Genomic DNA, 19,138 nt, shown 5'->3' on the forward strand with positions numbered 1-19,138 from the left:
ACCTGATTTGCATACAATTCTTACTTGCATCTCATGTGCTTCACATGTGAAACTTATGTGCTTTTGTTAGCAATTTCTGTACGGGTACCCAGCTACTCTAATGCACTTTGATTCCAAAGCTTTGATACAAGATCACAGGGTGGGTGAAATTTTGCCCAAAAGTTGGTCATCAGGTTCAAAAAGCATGCAAGTTTTTATGATTTTCATTCTTATTCTTGACCAAGATTGCAAGAAGACCAAGTGATGCTGAGAGACCTTTAATTATCTCCCATTTCAATTGTCAAAGTGCTAAAATCAAAGTTATTTTATCTGAGTCATAATTACTTATATATAATTAAAATGGCATTAATATTTATATGAAAAAAAATGCAGCAAATTTTCCAAATGATGAATAGCCCTAACCTATTACTATACTGAGAGATTATAAGCCTATGAAAACTAAATTTGGAAGAAGTAGATCCATTTTCTATGAATTTGTGTACTTTTAAGTAAAAGGATCACTCGAAGGATCAACATGATCAAGTTGAGAAAAAAAATCATTTTATGCACTATCAAGTCAGACAGGTGCAGGATTTTTTTGCTGCATTGAAGACCCATTGCTGGCCTTAAACCGACTGTTATCTGCTCTTAGGTCAGGTTGTTGTCTTTTTGACATATTCCCCATTTCCATTCTAAAATTTAAATGATAACTCAAATGAGGGATTTAACTCATTAAGATAATTGTTCACAATTTGGGTAGTTTGCTCCGGACCGTTTGCTCCTTGTATGAAGGCATCACAGAAAAAAATCAAAATAGCCTTTCAAGACATCATAATTTCTTGGACTAGTTTGCTCCAATCTGATGAAGATTGGGCCATGCATGGCATTGGTGATTTGCCTGATGGTTCTTTTTTTGTTCTTTGGTCAGTTGGTGTTTCTTTGACACATTCTTTAGTTCCATTGTCTATTCTAAGACCTTGTCATTGTCGGACGAGGTGCATAATATATCCCAAAACTAGGGACATACAGTCAACAGCAAAAGGTTATTATTGGTAACCAGACTTGGGGTAACACTACTTGAAAGGCTATTATACTTTTTTGCTTTGACGCGATGTCACTGTAAGGTGTCAAAGCAAAAAAAATAAAAGCCTTTCAAAAAGTTATAATTTTTTGGACTAAGGGTTAATCCAAGGATTTGTATCAAAAGTAGTAAAAAAGAGTACAAATCTATTTCAGTTTTTTTTTAATGAGGTACAAATCATCATCAGATATTAATTAAATATATGAGTTTGTTTTGATTGATATTATGATAACCTGGAGGACAAAGTTTAGACTGTCATGCTTGTCATTGCACCATAGCTGATGCATTCTGCTTCTGCATTCAGAAAACATTTTATGACCCTCTCCAAATTATAACTCTTTAATGTGAAGGGATATTTCTCCGTAAACTGGTATCGTCACATCTTTTCCCCATTCGATGACTCCACACATGTTTCCCAAATTAGGAACCAGAGAATATAGCGGGAGTTTACATAATTTAGAAATTTAAGAAAGAACACACAATTTACATCTAAAGCAGATGTTTATGTAAGTCCATCACATCGTGACCTCTAGATTTGATGTCGATGTTGTCAGTTTATTTTCGATTGATGAGTGTGAATATCCCTTCGGTATCCAGGTATCTTTCGCCCCTCTTTTCGATAAGTGTCATGAAACGAAAACAAGATGTTTTCTTCAGAAAGCATTGGCAGATTTAGAACTGTTCATCAGGGGGACCACTGACTGACCTGAGAGGGTCCCGGTCCAGTCATGTTTTAAGAATTCCCTATTTAATCAATCAAATTTTTCCGACGAAAAAGGGAGGGGGGAGCATGCCAGAGGTATCAGGTTCCTTCACGCCCAATACACTTTCGCACCCTACAAGTTCGCACCTCCCACATTCGCACCTCTCACATTCGCACCCCGCACATTCGCACCTCACACATTCGCACCCAAGGTCCGTTCGCACTCTACACATTCGCGCCCAATTTTAATTCAAATTCCAGTTGGATAATTGGAAAATCATGATTGTTGTTATAAATTGCTTTGGTGTAAGTAAAACATTCAAGATTTTAAATGAAAAACACAAAAGATAATTGTTTTTAACAGCTTGGTCCCTTTGATCGGAAACAATAAAATATATTGCAATACACTATTATAACCAAAACATGATAAAATTTATTCAACACACAAAAAAAACGTAGTCAGAATCTCACTTTATTTTGAAACAAGTCAATGAAACAAAGTTATAGCAATACACTAACCAAAACATGATTAAGAGTTATTCAACACAAAATATAAAGTTGACAGAATCCCACTTTATTTAGAAAGGATTATTATTTTTTTTAACAATTCACTATCCAAAACATGATTTAGATTTATTCAACACAATAAAAAATGCTGCCTCACTTTTTTTTGAGACAATGACAACAAATATAAAAATGGCAGTGTCTGCACGTACCCGCATGCAGGTACGAAAAGTCAAATTGCCGGTCTTGGCTGCGCGTACCCACATTTGATTTTCTATTAAACTGCCATCGGATCGGAATGAAACGTGAAATATATACGATAATCATCGATAATATGGGGATTTCGTGTAGAAAGAGTGAAGAGTATGAAAAATAATATTTTCAAATTGTATTTATTAAATAATGATACATAAAAAAACATTGCAAAATTAAATGCACAATGATGGAAAATGAAACTGTACAGTCCCTGTAAAAGAAAAACATGATAGAAATTAATACTATTATAAAATTTAAATGAAAATGTAAAGAATAACATTTTAATAATTTAAAAATATACCCATATGATATTTTAAAATAATCTTTTAGTAAAATGTAAAACAGAAACGGAAATTTTAAAATATATAAAACTACTAAAAGGTTAAAATGAACAAAATTATAAAAAGATAATCAAGTAAACTATAAAAGAACCTTTTTTTTTAATCTATTATGTTTTTTCACTTGTTTGTAATGCAAAAGATAAAAATAAATCATTTTTTATTTTTAAAATAAGAATTCCATGACAATGTTTGATGTTTTATAAAGAAATTATAGTTAATATTCAAAAGAAAAAAGAAAAACTAACCAGGCATGTTTCTCATTTCAGTCAGTAATGTTGCTAATGTGCCTACATTTGATTGATGCGTCTTAGGCTTGTGTATATTGTGCAGGTCTTTTATTTTAGCGTCACTACTTTCCCAGTTGACGATATATCATATTGGAGGAGGTTTTTTTTTGCCTTCATTTTAAGCATGTTTTTGACACCTTCTAGTGTATGGTCATCTAGTTTCCTTTGTCTAGTCAGATGCTCAAATAGACATTTATTGATCTCATGATTGTGAAAACTGTGTGATTCCCTCACAATCAGGTTTTGTCCATCTTTAGTTACGCCAAGTTTTAATGTGGAAAGGACATTAAAAAAACTTAAATGAACGCGGCAAATTCGAAAATACAATTTAAAACAAATACCTTGTATTAGGCCATTTTCCTGTCGAATTTGTTTGGAATTTTTCCCACCATGAATGCAGGAAAAATTTATACTGTTGTACTTTAAATCTTCTTTAATTTTTGTGCTCCCGGTTCTTCTTTTCTCTGCGGCTGCTATAGATTCCTAATTTCTTGTATACAATTGTATGAAATTTAACGCCTGATAGTTCTGTACAAATTTTTCTAATTCATGATAAGTCTGAAATGTATTCCCCACAGTTATAATATCACTCTCTTCCATTTTAAGAATATTTACTTACTGAGAAAAAAACTGTTCACTTACCTATATATAAATGTGTATATTTATAAAAATTCTGAGTAGTTTAATCAGTTTATTCACTAATTGCAAAAACTTCCGTTTATATTTCAGGTTTCATTCCCGATCCGACGGCATTTTATTATAAAACCGGACGTGGGTACGCGCAGCCTAGAACGGCAATTTGACTATTCGTACACGCAGACACTGCCTATAAAAATACACTTGCCAAAACTTGATTACAAAGCTATAGTTATTAAACACAAAACCAATTAAAATTGGGCGCGAACATGTAGGGTGTGAAAGTGAAAGGGGCGAACATGAGTGGGTGCGAATGTGAATGGGCGTGAACGGACCCGGATTCCCTGCCAGACCCCTGCCAGTGCTCTTGGTCTTGGATCAGACTATGGAAATTAAATTGCATTTATCATCACACGACAAAACTTAACCCCCTTACTGCCATCAGTTTTTTAAGGTTGCATATCATGACCCAGAAACTGAAAATACGACAACACATGTATGTCTGTGACGCTACATGACAAACAATGATGTCATTCAATATATGACGTCACACTCTTATGACCATAACATTTGGAATCCATTGAAGAAAAACATTAAACTATTAAATCTTTTGAATTTACGAATGATATGATTACTTAAAATGTTTTCCCTCACAATTAACAAATCGTTATTGTTCTACCAATACACGATTTTTTACTTTCAGTACTTAGTTTTTGATTTATTTTTGTGTGTTTAATTTTGGCACTTTCATTGGAGGCACCAAATAAACAAAAATAAATCTACAACCAAAATAATCCAACTTACGGTACATACATGTATCATGAAAACTTTGTGTGAACAGACTAACAACAAATACTGACATTTTCTGAAACAAGGTTGAAAATGTGTTGCCAAATTATATATCAGTCAGTTGAATATCAGAACATGCATGAACATGGTGATCACTGTTTCATTTTCACACTGTCCAATATCAACAGTTTATATGCACAGCTAATAATTTTTTTTCACTCAAAGGGATGCTTAACATTACGGATTAAAGCATGCATTTGTTTGATGTTGAAAGAAGGGGTTCCTTATTGTATGTTTTGTCCTGTCAATTTATTATGAGTTTTACCAGAAGTTTTATCGTTATTGTTGTGGTGTACATGTGTTTTCAGAAATATCTGTTGATAAATATTTATTTTGACATTATTTTTCTTTCAGGATATATTACAGACCATGGACAGAGTTATAGCCTTAGTAGATATGGATTGTTTCTATGTACAAGTGGAACAAAGATTACAACCAGAATACAAGGGAAAGCCATGTGCTGTTGTTCAATACAAAAAATGGAAAGGAGGAGGGTAAGCAAGTTTTCTGCTGTTTATATAGATTTAAGATTATTATAATGTTTCACATGTACCATCTCTTACTGACAATCATGAAAAATTGTACACACATACACAGCTACACAATAAACATTGTACATGTATCTTATAATTATACCTGTTAAAATGTTGTGTTCATTGAATCACTCAACAACATCATTGATAGGTACTTCATGAGCCAAATTGTTTGCCAAACACTTGTTTGTGTCATGAACAAGAAACATGATTAAGTGTAAACCATGATAAATTTTGTCAAATGTAGGCCTGACTTATAGATGATATCTGAAACTTTTTGATAAGTTTCTTGTAACAGTCTTAAAATAGCTAAGTGTACAGTTAGGTCAGGATAAGATTTATTGTACAAATTTTGTAATTGATGTGAATGCAAACTTCCAGTCAATCATAGAACAAAGGATTGACATGTTGCTGTAAAAAAAAGAAGCCAGAAAGGTTTGTGAAATTCATGATTTAACCCGTTGACTGAAACAACTTGGAAGTTTTCTATAGTTTATTTTTGTTATTTGTAGGATAATAGCTGTAGGATATGAAGCAAGAGCTTGTGGTGTAAACAGGAACATGTGGGGTGATGATGCTAAGAAAGTGTGTCCAGATATACATTTCTTCAGAGTACCAGAATACAGAGGAAAAGCTGATCTTACTAAGTATATTGTTTTTATTTCAATCGTCATGAACTTCAGTTGTTTAATAATGTGTATTTTCAGACTACTTGACTATAAGTCATCTACCAGTAGAGTACTTTGAATTAAATGAATCTTATACGTCTTTTGTAGTAGATACTATCTCTTGTCATTAAAAAAAATATATGAGTTTGATGAATCGTTTTAAAGCAAATTGACTGTGGAATTAAAGGCTGATCAATTATAGTGCTCTTAAAGGGTAAGCAGTTTCTGCTTCAAAAAAGTCACCTGGCAATTTTTATGAAAGTAAAAAGTCACATATGGAAGTTTTATTTGAGCCTATTATCTCTGTTTTAGCTAGCCCCCTGTATCTTGTTGTTCTTAAAGTCATGAAAAACTGCATTTCAAATATTCATTATATCTTTTTAAGGTTTAGAGATGCAGGTAAAGAAGTGATTAATGTTCTGAGTAAGTTCAGTGACTGTGTAGAGAGAGCCAGTGTTGACGAGGCATACATTGATCTTACAGAAGAAGTTAAAAGAAGGATGGACAAAAGAGCACAGCCAGAACTGCTACAGAATACACACATTGTAGGCTTTGAACAAGAAGGTATTTTAAAATGTCACCTTTTCTACTCGATAGATAATTTTTGTGGAGGACATGCTACTTTTATAAATAAAAAAAAAAGATGTAGTATGACCGCTAATGAGACAACTCTCCACAAATGACCAAAATGACACAGAAATTAACAACTATAGGTCACCGTACAGCCTTCAACAATGAGCAAAGCACATACCGCATAGTCAGCTATGAAATCATGAAATGACAATGTAAAACAATTCTAACGAGCAAACTAACGGCCTAATTAGTTTATCATTACACATTACACAAGTAAAAAAAGTTAAAAAGTATGCAGCTTTCCTGAAATCATTGTATCTAACCTTGCATTTATGTTCACTAATCACAATAAAAAATGCACACAGAAATTTCTTTGATTAGGCCACACTTAAAAATATTTTGGTTTGCCCAAACCCTACCCAAAGGTTGAGAAAGTGGGTAGGTACGTAGGAATTTTCTTTTTTTTTTCAAAAAAAAGAAATTGAAGTATCAGATGTTTATTAGTCTTCATGCCTATTTGATTAAAAAAAAACTTCTTCAAATCAGGACAATAAAAGAATTTGAGTAGGGAGCTTTTTTCTGGGTAGGTAGCGTTTGGGCAAACAAATCTATTATTTATTATGGCCCTACAGTATTCAACATTGACTTAAAGGAGTAGGTTCAGTAAGACCCCTTTTTGGTCCCAAAATATAGCAGTTTTACAAAATTATGAAATTGTTATCTTTTAGCTATTTATTGGAAAGTAGAATGCTTCTGCTACATAAATATATGCTGTTTTTGACAATACAATGTACATATATCGGGTACTTGTATCATCAAGTCGTGCTAAATTACTGAAATCTTCACAATTTTAGCATTTTAGTGTAATTTTAGACGGTTTCCGTCTGAAATGAAAGTGGCCGCATTCGTGTTCATTCATAATATTGAAATGTAAGTTGTATTTGATGATAATACATAACATATATAAAGGTTGAGGATGAACACAGATGCAGCCACTTTCAATTTTGACCAAAAAACCATTTATAATATAAAAATGTTTTTCTGTTACAAATCATGATGTATTGTTCTATGTATACATGTTATGCTGCCTATCAAGGGCCCTTGATTGGAATAATAAAAAATATTCTATTTATGCTTGAATCGGAGCGTTTTTTATGACTAAATCAGTTAAAAACTTTCACAAAAACTAATCAAATCAATTGAAATAGACACTTAAGTGTTTAAAAAGTGTCCAAAATCTTTCGTCAGATGAACCTGAAATTTGAGGCCAAAATCGACCCTTACCGGACCTACTCCTTTGTTTGTTGATTAGCTACAGCTTCAAAAAATTAGTTAAGATTACATTATTTTCAATCTAAAAATCTGCATATACATGTAATTACATAGAAAGGTTGATTTGCTTGTCATTAGTGACAGCTCTTGTTTTGATACTTTTTCTCTCAGGCAGGAAGGAAGGCTTGGAATCCTGGTTAGATTCTGTCTATGAAGGAGATGATTTTAACAATATTCAAGACAAGAAGCTAGCTGTTGGAGCAATGATCAGTGAAGAAATGAGAGTAGCTGTTTATGAAGAGACTGGCTTCAGATGTTCTGCTGGTATTGCTCACAATAAGGTGGTACATTTATTTAGAATTGTATGAATAAAAGGAAATGTGGGTATACATCAATGAGACATAAACTTGAGAATGGAAAGGGACAACTTGACCGAAGAGCTGGAATCAAACCAAGTCTATTAAAAGGTCTTAAACACAGCGAGGAAACAAAATCTGTGGGATTCAGCTTGCCCCTAGACAAAATTTGTACTAGTTGAATAAAAATGGACATTCCACCAAACTCCAAGACAGTATGACAGTAAACCAACAAGATTATGGCTTAAATAAAGTTAAGTTTGTTAAGAGTGATTGTTATTAGAGAAAAATTGTATATTATTTGTTAGAAAAGACATGAAATAATTTTTAGCATTGCAAGATAAATTGAATATCCAAAAAATGACAAAAAGGTGATATTGTTGAAAGAGTCATTTTAATTGAATTGATTATCTTTTCATGCCTTTATCCCTTGCATATAAAAGATATAAGACATTTGCCTGTTTCAAATATATATTTTAATGTGTTTTACTTCTATTTACAACATTGCTATATGACTAATATTGACCAATTTGTTTTTGATATTTTAGATGTTAGCCAAACTATCCTGTGGTATCAATAAGCCAAACAAACAAACAGTTACACCACATGGCTCTGTACAAGGTCTGTTCAGTACATTACCTGTCAGGAAAATGTAAGTCATATAACTTAGATAATGTCATTTTTGTCGAGCCTTTGTCTTTTGTTGAAAAAGTGAGACATAGCAATCCTGCATTCTTTTGGCAGTGGCAGCATCCACAAATATTCACTCTGTGGTTTTGAAAATTTTACAACTTTTTTAAACTATCTTGATTTCTACCAAACTTGGACATACGATAGTATCCAGGATTAAATTTTGTAAAAATATATATTTCCTGTTTTCTGTATGTTACTTAATTATGTACTGAGTTTTCTTCCAGTTAACATTACATACTGAAGCTAATAAATGTTTTAGGAACTTTAACTGCAGATTGTATGTAATGTTAACTGGACGAAAACTCAGTACATATAAAGTTCCTAAAACATTTATTAGCTTCATAAAGTAGGCTAGACACTAGGTTCCACGGAACCCTTTCAATTTTTTTTTCATGAATAAATCAATATTTATACTTATTTTAACTAACCTTTGTACTTATTTTAACTAACCTTTGTACTTATTTTAACTGACCTTTTTTAAATAAAAACTTAGCAATTATTGTTAACACTGCTTGTGTTTATCATATATCTCTCTATATATAAGTACAGAATTAGGTTTTAACAGTTTGCTATCACAATATATGTATTTTCAGACGAAATCTTGGAGGCAAGTTAGGTGAATCCTTGGTGGAAGAACTAAATGTTGAATTTATAGGAGATTTGGTTAAGTTTCCTTTAACAGAACTACAGAGTAATTTAGGTGATAAGACTGGGTAGGTTTATTTAAGAATTGATAGAGTATTGATTGCATTTATATACTGTGGATTTATTAATTTTATGGATACTAATTTTTATGGATTTTGTGGGTATAGATGAATCACAAATTTTCTGTAGGGTTGGGTTGTATAAATATATAAAAAGATGTGGTATGAGTTCCAATGAGACAATTCTCCATCCAAGTAACAATTTTTAAAAGTAAAACCGTTATAGGTCAAAGTACAGCCTTCATCACGGATCCTTGGCTCAAACAAATAGCAAACTATAAAGGGCCCAAAACATTACTAGAGTTAAATCATTCAAATAGGAAAAAATAACGTTCTAATCCATATAAAAAATGATAATGAGAAACACTTATGAACCACATCAACAAATGGCGACCATTGAACATTAGATTTTGAAAAAAATAACACAAAATCAAATATCCACGAATATGCAAGTTTTCCTCAATCTACAAAAATTGGTACCAGAAAAATAAAAGAAGCCACAGTAATACTGGTATAAGTCATGTTTTGTTCTGAATCTGAAGCTTGTTAGATTGTATAAGTTCAAAATCACTGATGCTACAATGCCTAGGCTTTTTTGTTTGGCAATTCAATCAGGTTTTTCTAATAACTCCTCAATGCTGTATAGTCCTGATCATGATAGTAAGTAGTAAAAGTGGTGATATATGTACTTTATTAAATATAATCCAGGTTTTGCACACAATAATGAAATGTATGATAATTCTTTAGAATATGACAAATTTTGTGACACAAGTCAGATATATATTAATTTTTAATCAAATAAACAAATTATATGTTTTTTTTCAACTTATGTTAAGGAAATAAAAAAATTACAGAGACTGTGTTAATTTTGTATCTATGTCGTATTTTTAGCTCACCTTGCCTGAAGGGCCAAGTGAGCTTATGCCATCACTTGGCGTCCGTCGTCTGTTGTCGTTCTCCTCTGAAACTACTAGGCCAAATACTTCCAAACTTTAACTGAATGTTCCTTAGGGAATCTAGTTTATAAATTGTATCCGAAGTTTTGATCTATCAACAAACATGGTCGCCATTGCTAAAAATAGAACATAGGGGTCAAATGCAGTTTTTGGCTTATATCAAAAACGAAAGCATTTAGAGCAAATCTGACATAGGGTAAAAATGTTCATTAGGTCTAGATCTATCAGCCCTGAAATTTTCAGATGAATCAAACAACCCATTGTTGGGTTGCTGCCACTTAATTGGTTATTTTAAGGAAATTTTGCAGTTTTTGGTCATTATCTTGAATATTATTATAGATAAAGATAAACTGTAAACAGCAAAAATGATCAGCAAAGTAAGATCTACAAATAAGTTAATATGACCAAAATTGTCAATTGACCCTTTAAGGGGTTATTGTCCTTTAATGACAATTTTTCACAATTTGTTCATCATATTTGCTAACTTTAAAAAAATTTCTCCTGTAAAACTACTCCACCAAATTCAACCAAACTTCAACTGAATGATTAGTAGGGTGTATAAAATAAAGTTTGTGTTTTATTTTCTATTTTGTCAAAAAAACATGGGTGTCATGGCTAAAAATAGAACACAGGGTAAAATGCAGTTTTTCAAGAATCTTCTCCTCTGAAACTACTAGGCCAAATACTTCCAAACTTTAACTGAATGTTCCTTAGGGTATATAGTTTATAAATTGTATCCGAATTTTGGTCTATCAACAAACATGGTCGCCATTGCTAATTTATATAGATTTAGTTATTTTTTTGGTTTCTACACACTGACTTAAAATATGCAAAGAGAGATAACTCTAATTATTATTTATTTTAAATGTTCTTTCATTTCCTTTTACTTCAAGAAAAATAGCCAATGTTGCTAGGGGTAAAATGCATTATTTTTGCCTGTGAAGAAAATATGACAGATACAAAGAATGTTTGAATGGCATATTTTAGCACACACTGAAAAGCAAAAATAATCATTGATGAATGATTTAAACAAAAAAATTGAAGGTGAGCGATTCAGGCTCTTGAGAGCCTCTTGTTTATTTATTACATGGTGATGATACAGATTCCTCAATTTGAACTTTTAAACATGTGAGTCATCATGCCAACATTTCCATATTTGAAATAGAATTGATTAATTTCAGCCATTGGATCTATGAACTATGCAGAGGAATAGAACAAGAGGCAGTATCAGCCAGACAGCTACCTAAATCTATTGGCTGTAGTAAAAACTTTCAAGGAAAAACTTGTCTTGATACAAAAGAAAAGGTAATTGTACATGTATAATATATGTATTAGATGCTGCAAATTAATTTTTTTTCACCTGATTAATAGGTAATTTCATCCAGTTACAACTATTTGTTTAAAGCTTTATATTTTAGATAGTAGATGTCATGGACACGTCATATCTTGCATACAGATGCCTCATGTTAACAAGTTTCCATCTGGCTTAAGTCAGTTTTTCTTTTTCTCATTTTCATGATTCAATTGCTACTTTAATCAAATGCTTGTGAGCACTATATTTATAAATTTAAAATATAACATGGAATTGTATTTTACTGGGCAATTTAAAAATTTCAATTAGAGTTATCTTCCTTTGTCCCTAATTGTATGTTTGTAGTTGCAACTACTTTTATAATTTGTATTTTTTAATAAAAAATATTATGGCTATTTAAATACACATAATATTGTAACTTAGATATCTAAGTATAACAGTTCATCAATAAATTGCATGACATTGACTGGATAGAGTCAAAAGAATGCTCACTGTTTTGTTTGAGCTATCAAAGGTAATGATTAATCTTGAAATACATTTATATCAAGTCAGTACCATAAGGGGTATGGTATTTCATGCGATCTTTTTACACTAAAAACTGTTTTGCTTTATACTATGTGAGTTTTTCAATTATGTGGTAGGACAAATATTTTAGATACAAGTCTGTCTGTAAGGATTCATCTAACCCTGCCCTCATTTCATAGTTCATTGGTCAGTGCTTTCTGTTGGATTCATATATGGTCAGCAGCTTGACATTGCAGACTTGTGCTTTTCATGTCTGTCGCAAACCTACTTGCTTTTTTCTGATACAATTAAGGTATCCTCAACCTTTAGGGCAAATTTTATTGTTAATATTACAGTCAGTCAGGTGCAAGCTTTTTTTAAGAAACCAACGCAAATTTCTTCAACAGTGATAAATAAGGCTTTATAAGGAAGTGAAACTGAAAAATAGAAATTTCAAAGAAAGTATAGCTAACAGTAGTGCATGAGTAGGATATGATTCAAACTACAATTTGACTATTGCTCTAAACAATCTATAACTTTTTGTTAGCTCAACCATATTAGTTTAACTTAGAACACAAGTTGACATGTAGACTGAAAAAAATTGCCATTATACTGTGACTACCTATTGTCATTTGATTTTCTTCAGGTTCAGCACTGGTTGAAAGAGTTGTCTGAAGAAGTTGTGGAAAGATTAGAGAAAGACAGAGAAGATGTAAGATAAATAGATAATCTAAATATAATGAAACTATCTTTGTAATGCATTTGAATAAGCTAACACAATGTTGCTAAGGGGCAATTAGTTTACAATTGGACCAACAGAAATAAGTAACTAAAGGAAATGTGCCAATTTCAACCTCGATCCTGAATCTGTAAAGAAACATTAAAATTGTTAAGTTTTAACCTGTTACTATCAAAAAGCTTGAGCAATTTTTCATCATTTTCAGCAAAATTTACAAAAGATGATATCAATTCAACATTATAAAATCATCTTAAAGTTTTCAAACAAATTAGTTGAACTTTATAGAAATGATTTATACAAATTGATTGATTGATTGTTGGTTGCTTAACGTCCAGTGGCAAATATTTCATGCATATTCAGGACGAGAACAAGGTCACAATAAATACAATAGGTAGGTTGTTGTAATAGAGGCCATCTAGGATGATGGTTGGGGAAATTTGGACTGCCACTGAAAAATGAAGGTATATTGGATAGGGACAGAAATTTTGCCTTGCAACAGGCCACCTACGAACCCCTCAAAAAGTTGTTGCAAGGGTTCTTAACGTGCAAAGAGCGTGGCACTCTCTTTACACGAGGCATCAGATTTAACGTCCCCCTTCTGACCGGACGTGACTGCGAACTTGATACATCCCGCACAGCCAAACGGACGCCCCACTTCAGCAAGCGTTTTACTGCCGGTCGGGAGAAGACCAAGTGACCATATTTCTATACCCCAGTCACCCTTTACAAATTGAAGCTGTGCACCTCCTGTTACAGAATTGTTAAAGGGATTCATTCTCATTTTTGTAGACTTTTGTTGAATTTTGGCATTCTGGTAGCAAATTTCATAAGACTTGAAACTTCACCCGATGTTTACCTTCCAATTTAAATTATACACCACCCATTTTCCCATTGTGCTGTTGTTTAAAGATACCCCTCCATTTTTAGCTCACCTGGCCATATTTGTTAACTTTTACAAAAATCTTCTCCTCTGAAACTACTGGGCCAAATGAAACCAAACTTGACTACAACCATCATTGGGGTATACCGGTAGTTTAAAAATCTGACACAGGGTAAAATTATTGATCATGTCATGATCTATCTGCCCTGTAATTTTCAGATGAATCTGACATCCCGTTGTTAGGTTGCTGCCCCTGAATTGGTATTTTTTAAAGAAATTTTGATGTTTTTGGTTATTATCTTGGATATTATTATAGATAGAGATAAGCCGTTAACAGCTTTAAATGTACAGAAAAGTAAGACCTACAAATAAGTCAACATGACCAAAATGGTTAATTTACCCCTTAAGGAGTTATTGCCCTTCATAGTAAATTTTTAACAATTTTCATAAAATTGTAAACTTTTGTAAATTTTTACAAAATATTTTCCTGTGTAACTATTTGACCATGTACATTATAGAAAGAGATAACTGTAAGCAGCAAGAATGTTTAATAAAGTAATCTACAAACACATTACCATCACCAAAACACAATTTTATTATGAACCCATCTGTGTCCTTAGTTTAATATGCACATAGACCAAAGTGAGCGACACAGGCTCTTTAGAGCCTCAAGTTTTCTTGTTTTTTTTCATACATATGTGAAAGTTTATTATAGACCATTTACCATTGTTTGATAAACATTCTCTTCAAACTAGCCCTTTGTGGTTGCATTCATATTTTTAATGTGTAGCATTAATGCAGGAATATTGAAATATTCTGATTAAATTGTGATTTGTTTTTTTTTCAGAACAACAGAAGTGCTAAGTCATTAACAGTAAGTGTGAGGTATTTAGCTAAACCATCATCCATCTCCGTCTCAAGAGCTTGTGCTGTAGTAAAATATGATTCTCAGAAGTTTGCTAGCGATGCCTTCACATTGATACAGAAGCTTAACACACTACCATTATATCAATCAGCTTGGTAAGACATTGTTTTCTTTTTCTTTATTACATAAACCAATTACAAAATTTGCCTTAGCATCAGTATTTACATGCAAATTTAAATTGAAAGAAAAGTAAAAATTATTGTTTTGCCACACTCAATTGATTCCCTGATTTTCTAGACATTTTTTTCAAAAACAGTTGAGGGCGACATTCTTTTCCAAATGTCATCAGATTTTATCATAAAAGGAGGCATTATCTGTCAAATTTAAGTTCACTGATTTGACTCAAAATCAATTTGATTATTGCCTACTTCAAATTCCATCCAAATTACAAAAAGTCACAAAGAAACAATGCATGAATATTGTTACATTGTGACAACATTCTGTGTGAAATTTTGGACCTTGTTGGCCTAGTGGTCTAAAGAGTTCAACTTTTATATCACTTACTTGTCAACTGTGAGGTTGTGAGTTCATTTTTTGCATGTTGCATGTACATTCAACTCCAATGTTAAATGGCTTGGATTTTCCGTTTTTCATCAAAGGTCATGTTCACTCTTGAAACTCTGGCTTCTTCTACCTAATGAAAACTGATCATTATTAAATAGCCTTTAGTGCAGGAAGTAGTGTTAAACACCAATCAATCAATAAATCAACCAGAGGAAGATGTATATCAAAATAAACTCCATCAAATTAACCATTGAGATGAAATCCAAAGAATTCTATAGGTGGTATGACCTAATGTAAACATACATTTTAATATAAATACACAAGCAAGCAATTGCAATTATGTAATGACGTTTTTTCTAAAAATAGTTTGTTTGATTTCATGTTATAAATTATTATTAAAATAATGTTTTATGTATTTAATACTAATGATAATTTTATAATTGTTATTTCCAGGTCTCCACCCATTACTTGCTTAGGTATATCAGCAGGAAAATTTGTAGAATTTCAGGATAAAAGCCAGTCAAATATATCTTCATTTCTTGGAAAGAAATCTGAATCAGTTACCAAATCTCCAATTTTGTCTCAAACAAACAAAGAATCATCTCCAAAGGGTTCAATTCAGGCATTCTTCAAAAGTAAAACTCTCAAAGAAGAATCCCCAAAAAGTGAACCAACTAGTTCAAGTGGTACATCATCTAAAAACAATAAACCACCGGAAACAAGCATACAGGCTTTGTTTAGGAAAAAACAGTCTATTGGTAAAAGTTCAGAAATAACTTCACTGAAAACTGACTCATCAGAAATTTGTGTGGATCTTAGTCATGAAGCAAAACCTATCGATTTAAGTAATGACAATTCTGTTGATATAAGTATTGACAAAGGATCAGAGACTATTAAAACAGAATCAGTGACAGGTGTTAATTTGAATAAGAAATCAGGCTTTTTTGTTTCTAAACTCAGAAAAAGTTCAGTGAACTCCGCTGTTATTGATGTAAATGAAAGCTCATGTGATAGTATAAAGTCAGCAAACAGTGATGACTCAACTAGCAAGGGAGATAATTCAGAAGTTGTTCATTCTAAAGTGATAGCCATTGAAACATCCTGTATTCCTAATGATGGTGCTCCTACAGATAACGGTGTTCATTCATCAATAGATAATATGGATGAGGACGTTTTTATGTCATTGCCTTTAGATATTCAGCATGAGATCAGACAAAATATGAAAAGCAAACCTAAAGCAAATTTAAAACAAGAAGAAAAGAAACGATCAAGTCTTGACAATTTTTTTCAGCAGTGTACACAAGAGAAAACAGACAATATAAAAAATCAATCAGATCTGACTTCATGTGAGAAATGTGGGAAAGAGATATTAGTTTGGGAACTTCCAGAACATATGGACTTTCATTTCGCTCAGGAAATACAGAAAGAGTTTAGAGAGGAAAATATACAGAGTAATAAAGTTTCTATAAAGAGAAAGAGTGCTACTTCTCCTGCAAAGCCTAAAAAGAAATTGAAGAAAACAGAAAATGTAAATACACTCACAAATTTCTTCTCAAAGAAATAATAATGTTGACTTTGCCTCAATTTTGACTGTCACCATAGTCATGATAGTTCATCACTATACTTCAGATACCTATAGAATGTTCATCATTTTTGAAAAAAAAAATATTTCAGTTAGTGTCTTGATTCTTCTAAGGGATGACATCAAAAGTTCAATGAAGGATAAAAAACTTAATTCAAATAGTTTTTTCACTGACCCCCCTCCCCCCCTAATTAACTTAATTTGGGAAAAATTGATTGACCCATATGGATATATGTAAAAATCAATGTCGGATAACCAAATCTTGCAGCAGTTCAACCACCCCCCACCCCCAAACTATTTGAATTAAGTTTTTTATCTTACATTGATCTTTTGATGTCGTCCCTAAACCTGCAAACATTTTGGATATATATTTTTTTAGATTACGAAAATGTTTTGAGTGTTTACTGTACCTCAGAAATTATCCAATATCTAATAGATACACTGTTAATTGTGTTATTTAAGGTCTGGCAAAATGAGGAAAAATAAAAAGGAAAGTTGGAATTGTTTAGACTGTTTAAACTTAAAATAGATATTTAAGAAATATTTTTTATCAAATATTATGTACGGGTGTAATTATGCATGCAATGTGTTCAATATGTAAACATTTATTTATGAAGATGATATAAATTTTGAAAATTTTATTATAAATTCTTAAATGTTATAAATCATATGTTTTTCATGTTATGTATAAATACATTGATAAAATAAAAGCAACGTGTACATGTCTTATAGATATATATAATTCTTATGGGGGGTATATTTTTTACCACTGTGTATACATGTTTATCTGCCTGTAACACATTTTTGTTGCTTTTTCCCCTCAGCAACTGCTTGTCAAAGCTTTCTAGATATAAGACAGCAATATTCTGTTTTCAGTTCCTTCAAAATTTGAAATTTGACCAATTAGAATTAAGCATTAAATAATTGATAAAAAATGTTTAAGGCATGTCACAGATGACACTGGTGGAAAAAATCAACCAATCACAGATGCCTCAAATATTCTAATGAATAAAGAGGATATTTTTCTGTACAATAAATAAACCCGCTAAATAAGTATCTAATGGTGATGAAACTTGGGTAAAATGTATTTGTTTTTTCTCTGACCTTTAACCTTTACTGTCTTATTATGGAATTGGTACTAGTAGCTCATCTTTATCTTTGTTTTCGTAGTAACTATCTGCTTGCAATTACTTTATTTCTAGTTGACTGTGAATTCAAGGATATTTATCACAAAATAAGAGTTGGAGTTTGTTTTTAAGCTTATGTTGTGTAACAACCTGTATTTTCTGTGTTTACATATATAGTGTTACCCTCATGCATAGCTGTGTTTTGTAGCAGAATTATGTACATTTAGATTTGTAAACTTGTTAGATATTACTTTTATATATTTGTTTAATTTATTAAAACTTATTTTAATCAGTTTTTCTGAAATTTCTTTGTTCATAATATACTTCAAAGATGAAAACTTAAAGAGGAAAAAAAGTCAGAACAAATTTTACACTAATCTTCTTCAGTCTTTATATTTGAGATGTTTTTGGTCCTCTGGAGCTCATCATCTAACCAATGTCTGTCCTGTTCAAATTTTTCGAAAAACTAAGGATTTTCTTGTTACAGGAATAGATTACCTTAGCCGTATTTGGCACAACTTTTTGGAATTTTGGATCCTCTATGCTCTTCAACTTTGTATTGTTTGGCTTTATAACTATTTTGATATGAGCGTCATTGATGAGTCTTATGTAGACGAAACGCGCGTCTGTCGTACTAAATTATAATCCTGGTACTTTTGATAACTACTTCTATAAATCTAAAATGGAACTTTGCCTCTAGATTATAAAAGAGAGGTGGAAAATAACAAAGGGATATTCAAAATCATAAGTTGATGACAAACTGACAAAGACATGGCAAAAAAACAAAAACAATCCCCAAAAAACACAGTATACAAAACACAACACAAAAGTGACAAAACCCACCATGATCAGGCACCAGGTTGAAATGGAACTCTATAGTACTAAAATTGAAAATGAAAATGGAGAATGTGTCAAAGAGACAACAACCCAACCAAACAGCAGAAAACAGTCGATGGTTACCAATGGGTCTTCAATACAGCCAGAAAATCCCCTGAGGCATACTTCAACTGGCCTCTATTATTAGTAGGTCCATACAAAAACACCTTTTATGATTGGATAAAGCTTTCCTGCCATTACAAAATGAGAAGCCCTGGATTTGGACAGATCAATTAGACTTCAGGGATGTTATGACATCAGTCCAATCAAGTTTACATGTAAACATATAAATAGAAGGG

At 32.0% G+C, this 19,138-nt stretch overlaps 1 protein-coding gene across 2 annotated transcripts; it reads left to right on the plus strand.

Moving 5' to 3' along the window:
• Window positions 1-1,476: 1,476 nt before the first annotated feature.
• LOC143068425 (DNA polymerase eta-like) lies at window positions 1,477-18,256 on the plus strand. Of its 2 annotated transcripts, none has more exons than XM_076242476.1 (11): window positions 1,477-1,566; window positions 4,990-5,129; window positions 5,681-5,815; window positions 6,222-6,400; window positions 7,853-8,022; window positions 8,586-8,689; window positions 9,324-9,443; window positions 11,572-11,695; window positions 12,853-12,918; window positions 14,673-14,845; window positions 15,708-18,256. In XM_076242476.1, exons 2-11 carry the CDS (start codon window positions 5,005-5,007, stop codon window positions 16,816-16,818), a joined length of 2,307 nt encoding a protein of 768 aa, XP_076098591.1. In that variant the 5' UTR covers window positions 1,477-1,566; window positions 4,990-5,004; the 3' UTR covers window positions 16,819-18,256. The 2 variants fall into 2 exon arrangements, with proteins under 2 accessions (XP_076098591.1, XP_076098592.1); XM_076242477.1 differs by having other exon boundaries at window positions 1,483-1,566; window positions 5,002-5,129.
• The last annotated feature ends 882 nt before the right edge of the window (window positions 18,257-19,138 follow it).

The sequence above is a fragment of the Mytilus galloprovincialis genome, chromosome 3 (genome assembly GCF_965363235.1).
Source record: "Mytilus galloprovincialis chromosome 3, xbMytGall1.hap1.1, whole genome shotgun sequence".
Taxonomy (NCBI): domain Eukaryota; kingdom Metazoa; phylum Mollusca; class Bivalvia; order Mytilida; family Mytilidae; genus Mytilus; species Mytilus galloprovincialis.

Bases quoted from the DNA above. Each gene is read 5' to 3' on its own strand.
- LOC143068425 (XM_076242476.1), top strand. From the start codon at position 5,005: ATGGACAGAGTTATAGCCTTAGTAGATATGGATTGTTTCTATGTACAA. The intron at 8,690-9,323 runs GTAAGTCATATA...ATGTATTTTCAG, and splicing joins ACATTACCTGTCAGGAAAAT to ACGAAATCTTGGAGGCAAGT. The intron at 9,444-11,571 runs GTAGGTTTATTT...GATTAATTTCAG, and splicing joins AATTTAGGTGATAAGACTGG to CCATTGGATCTATGAACTAT.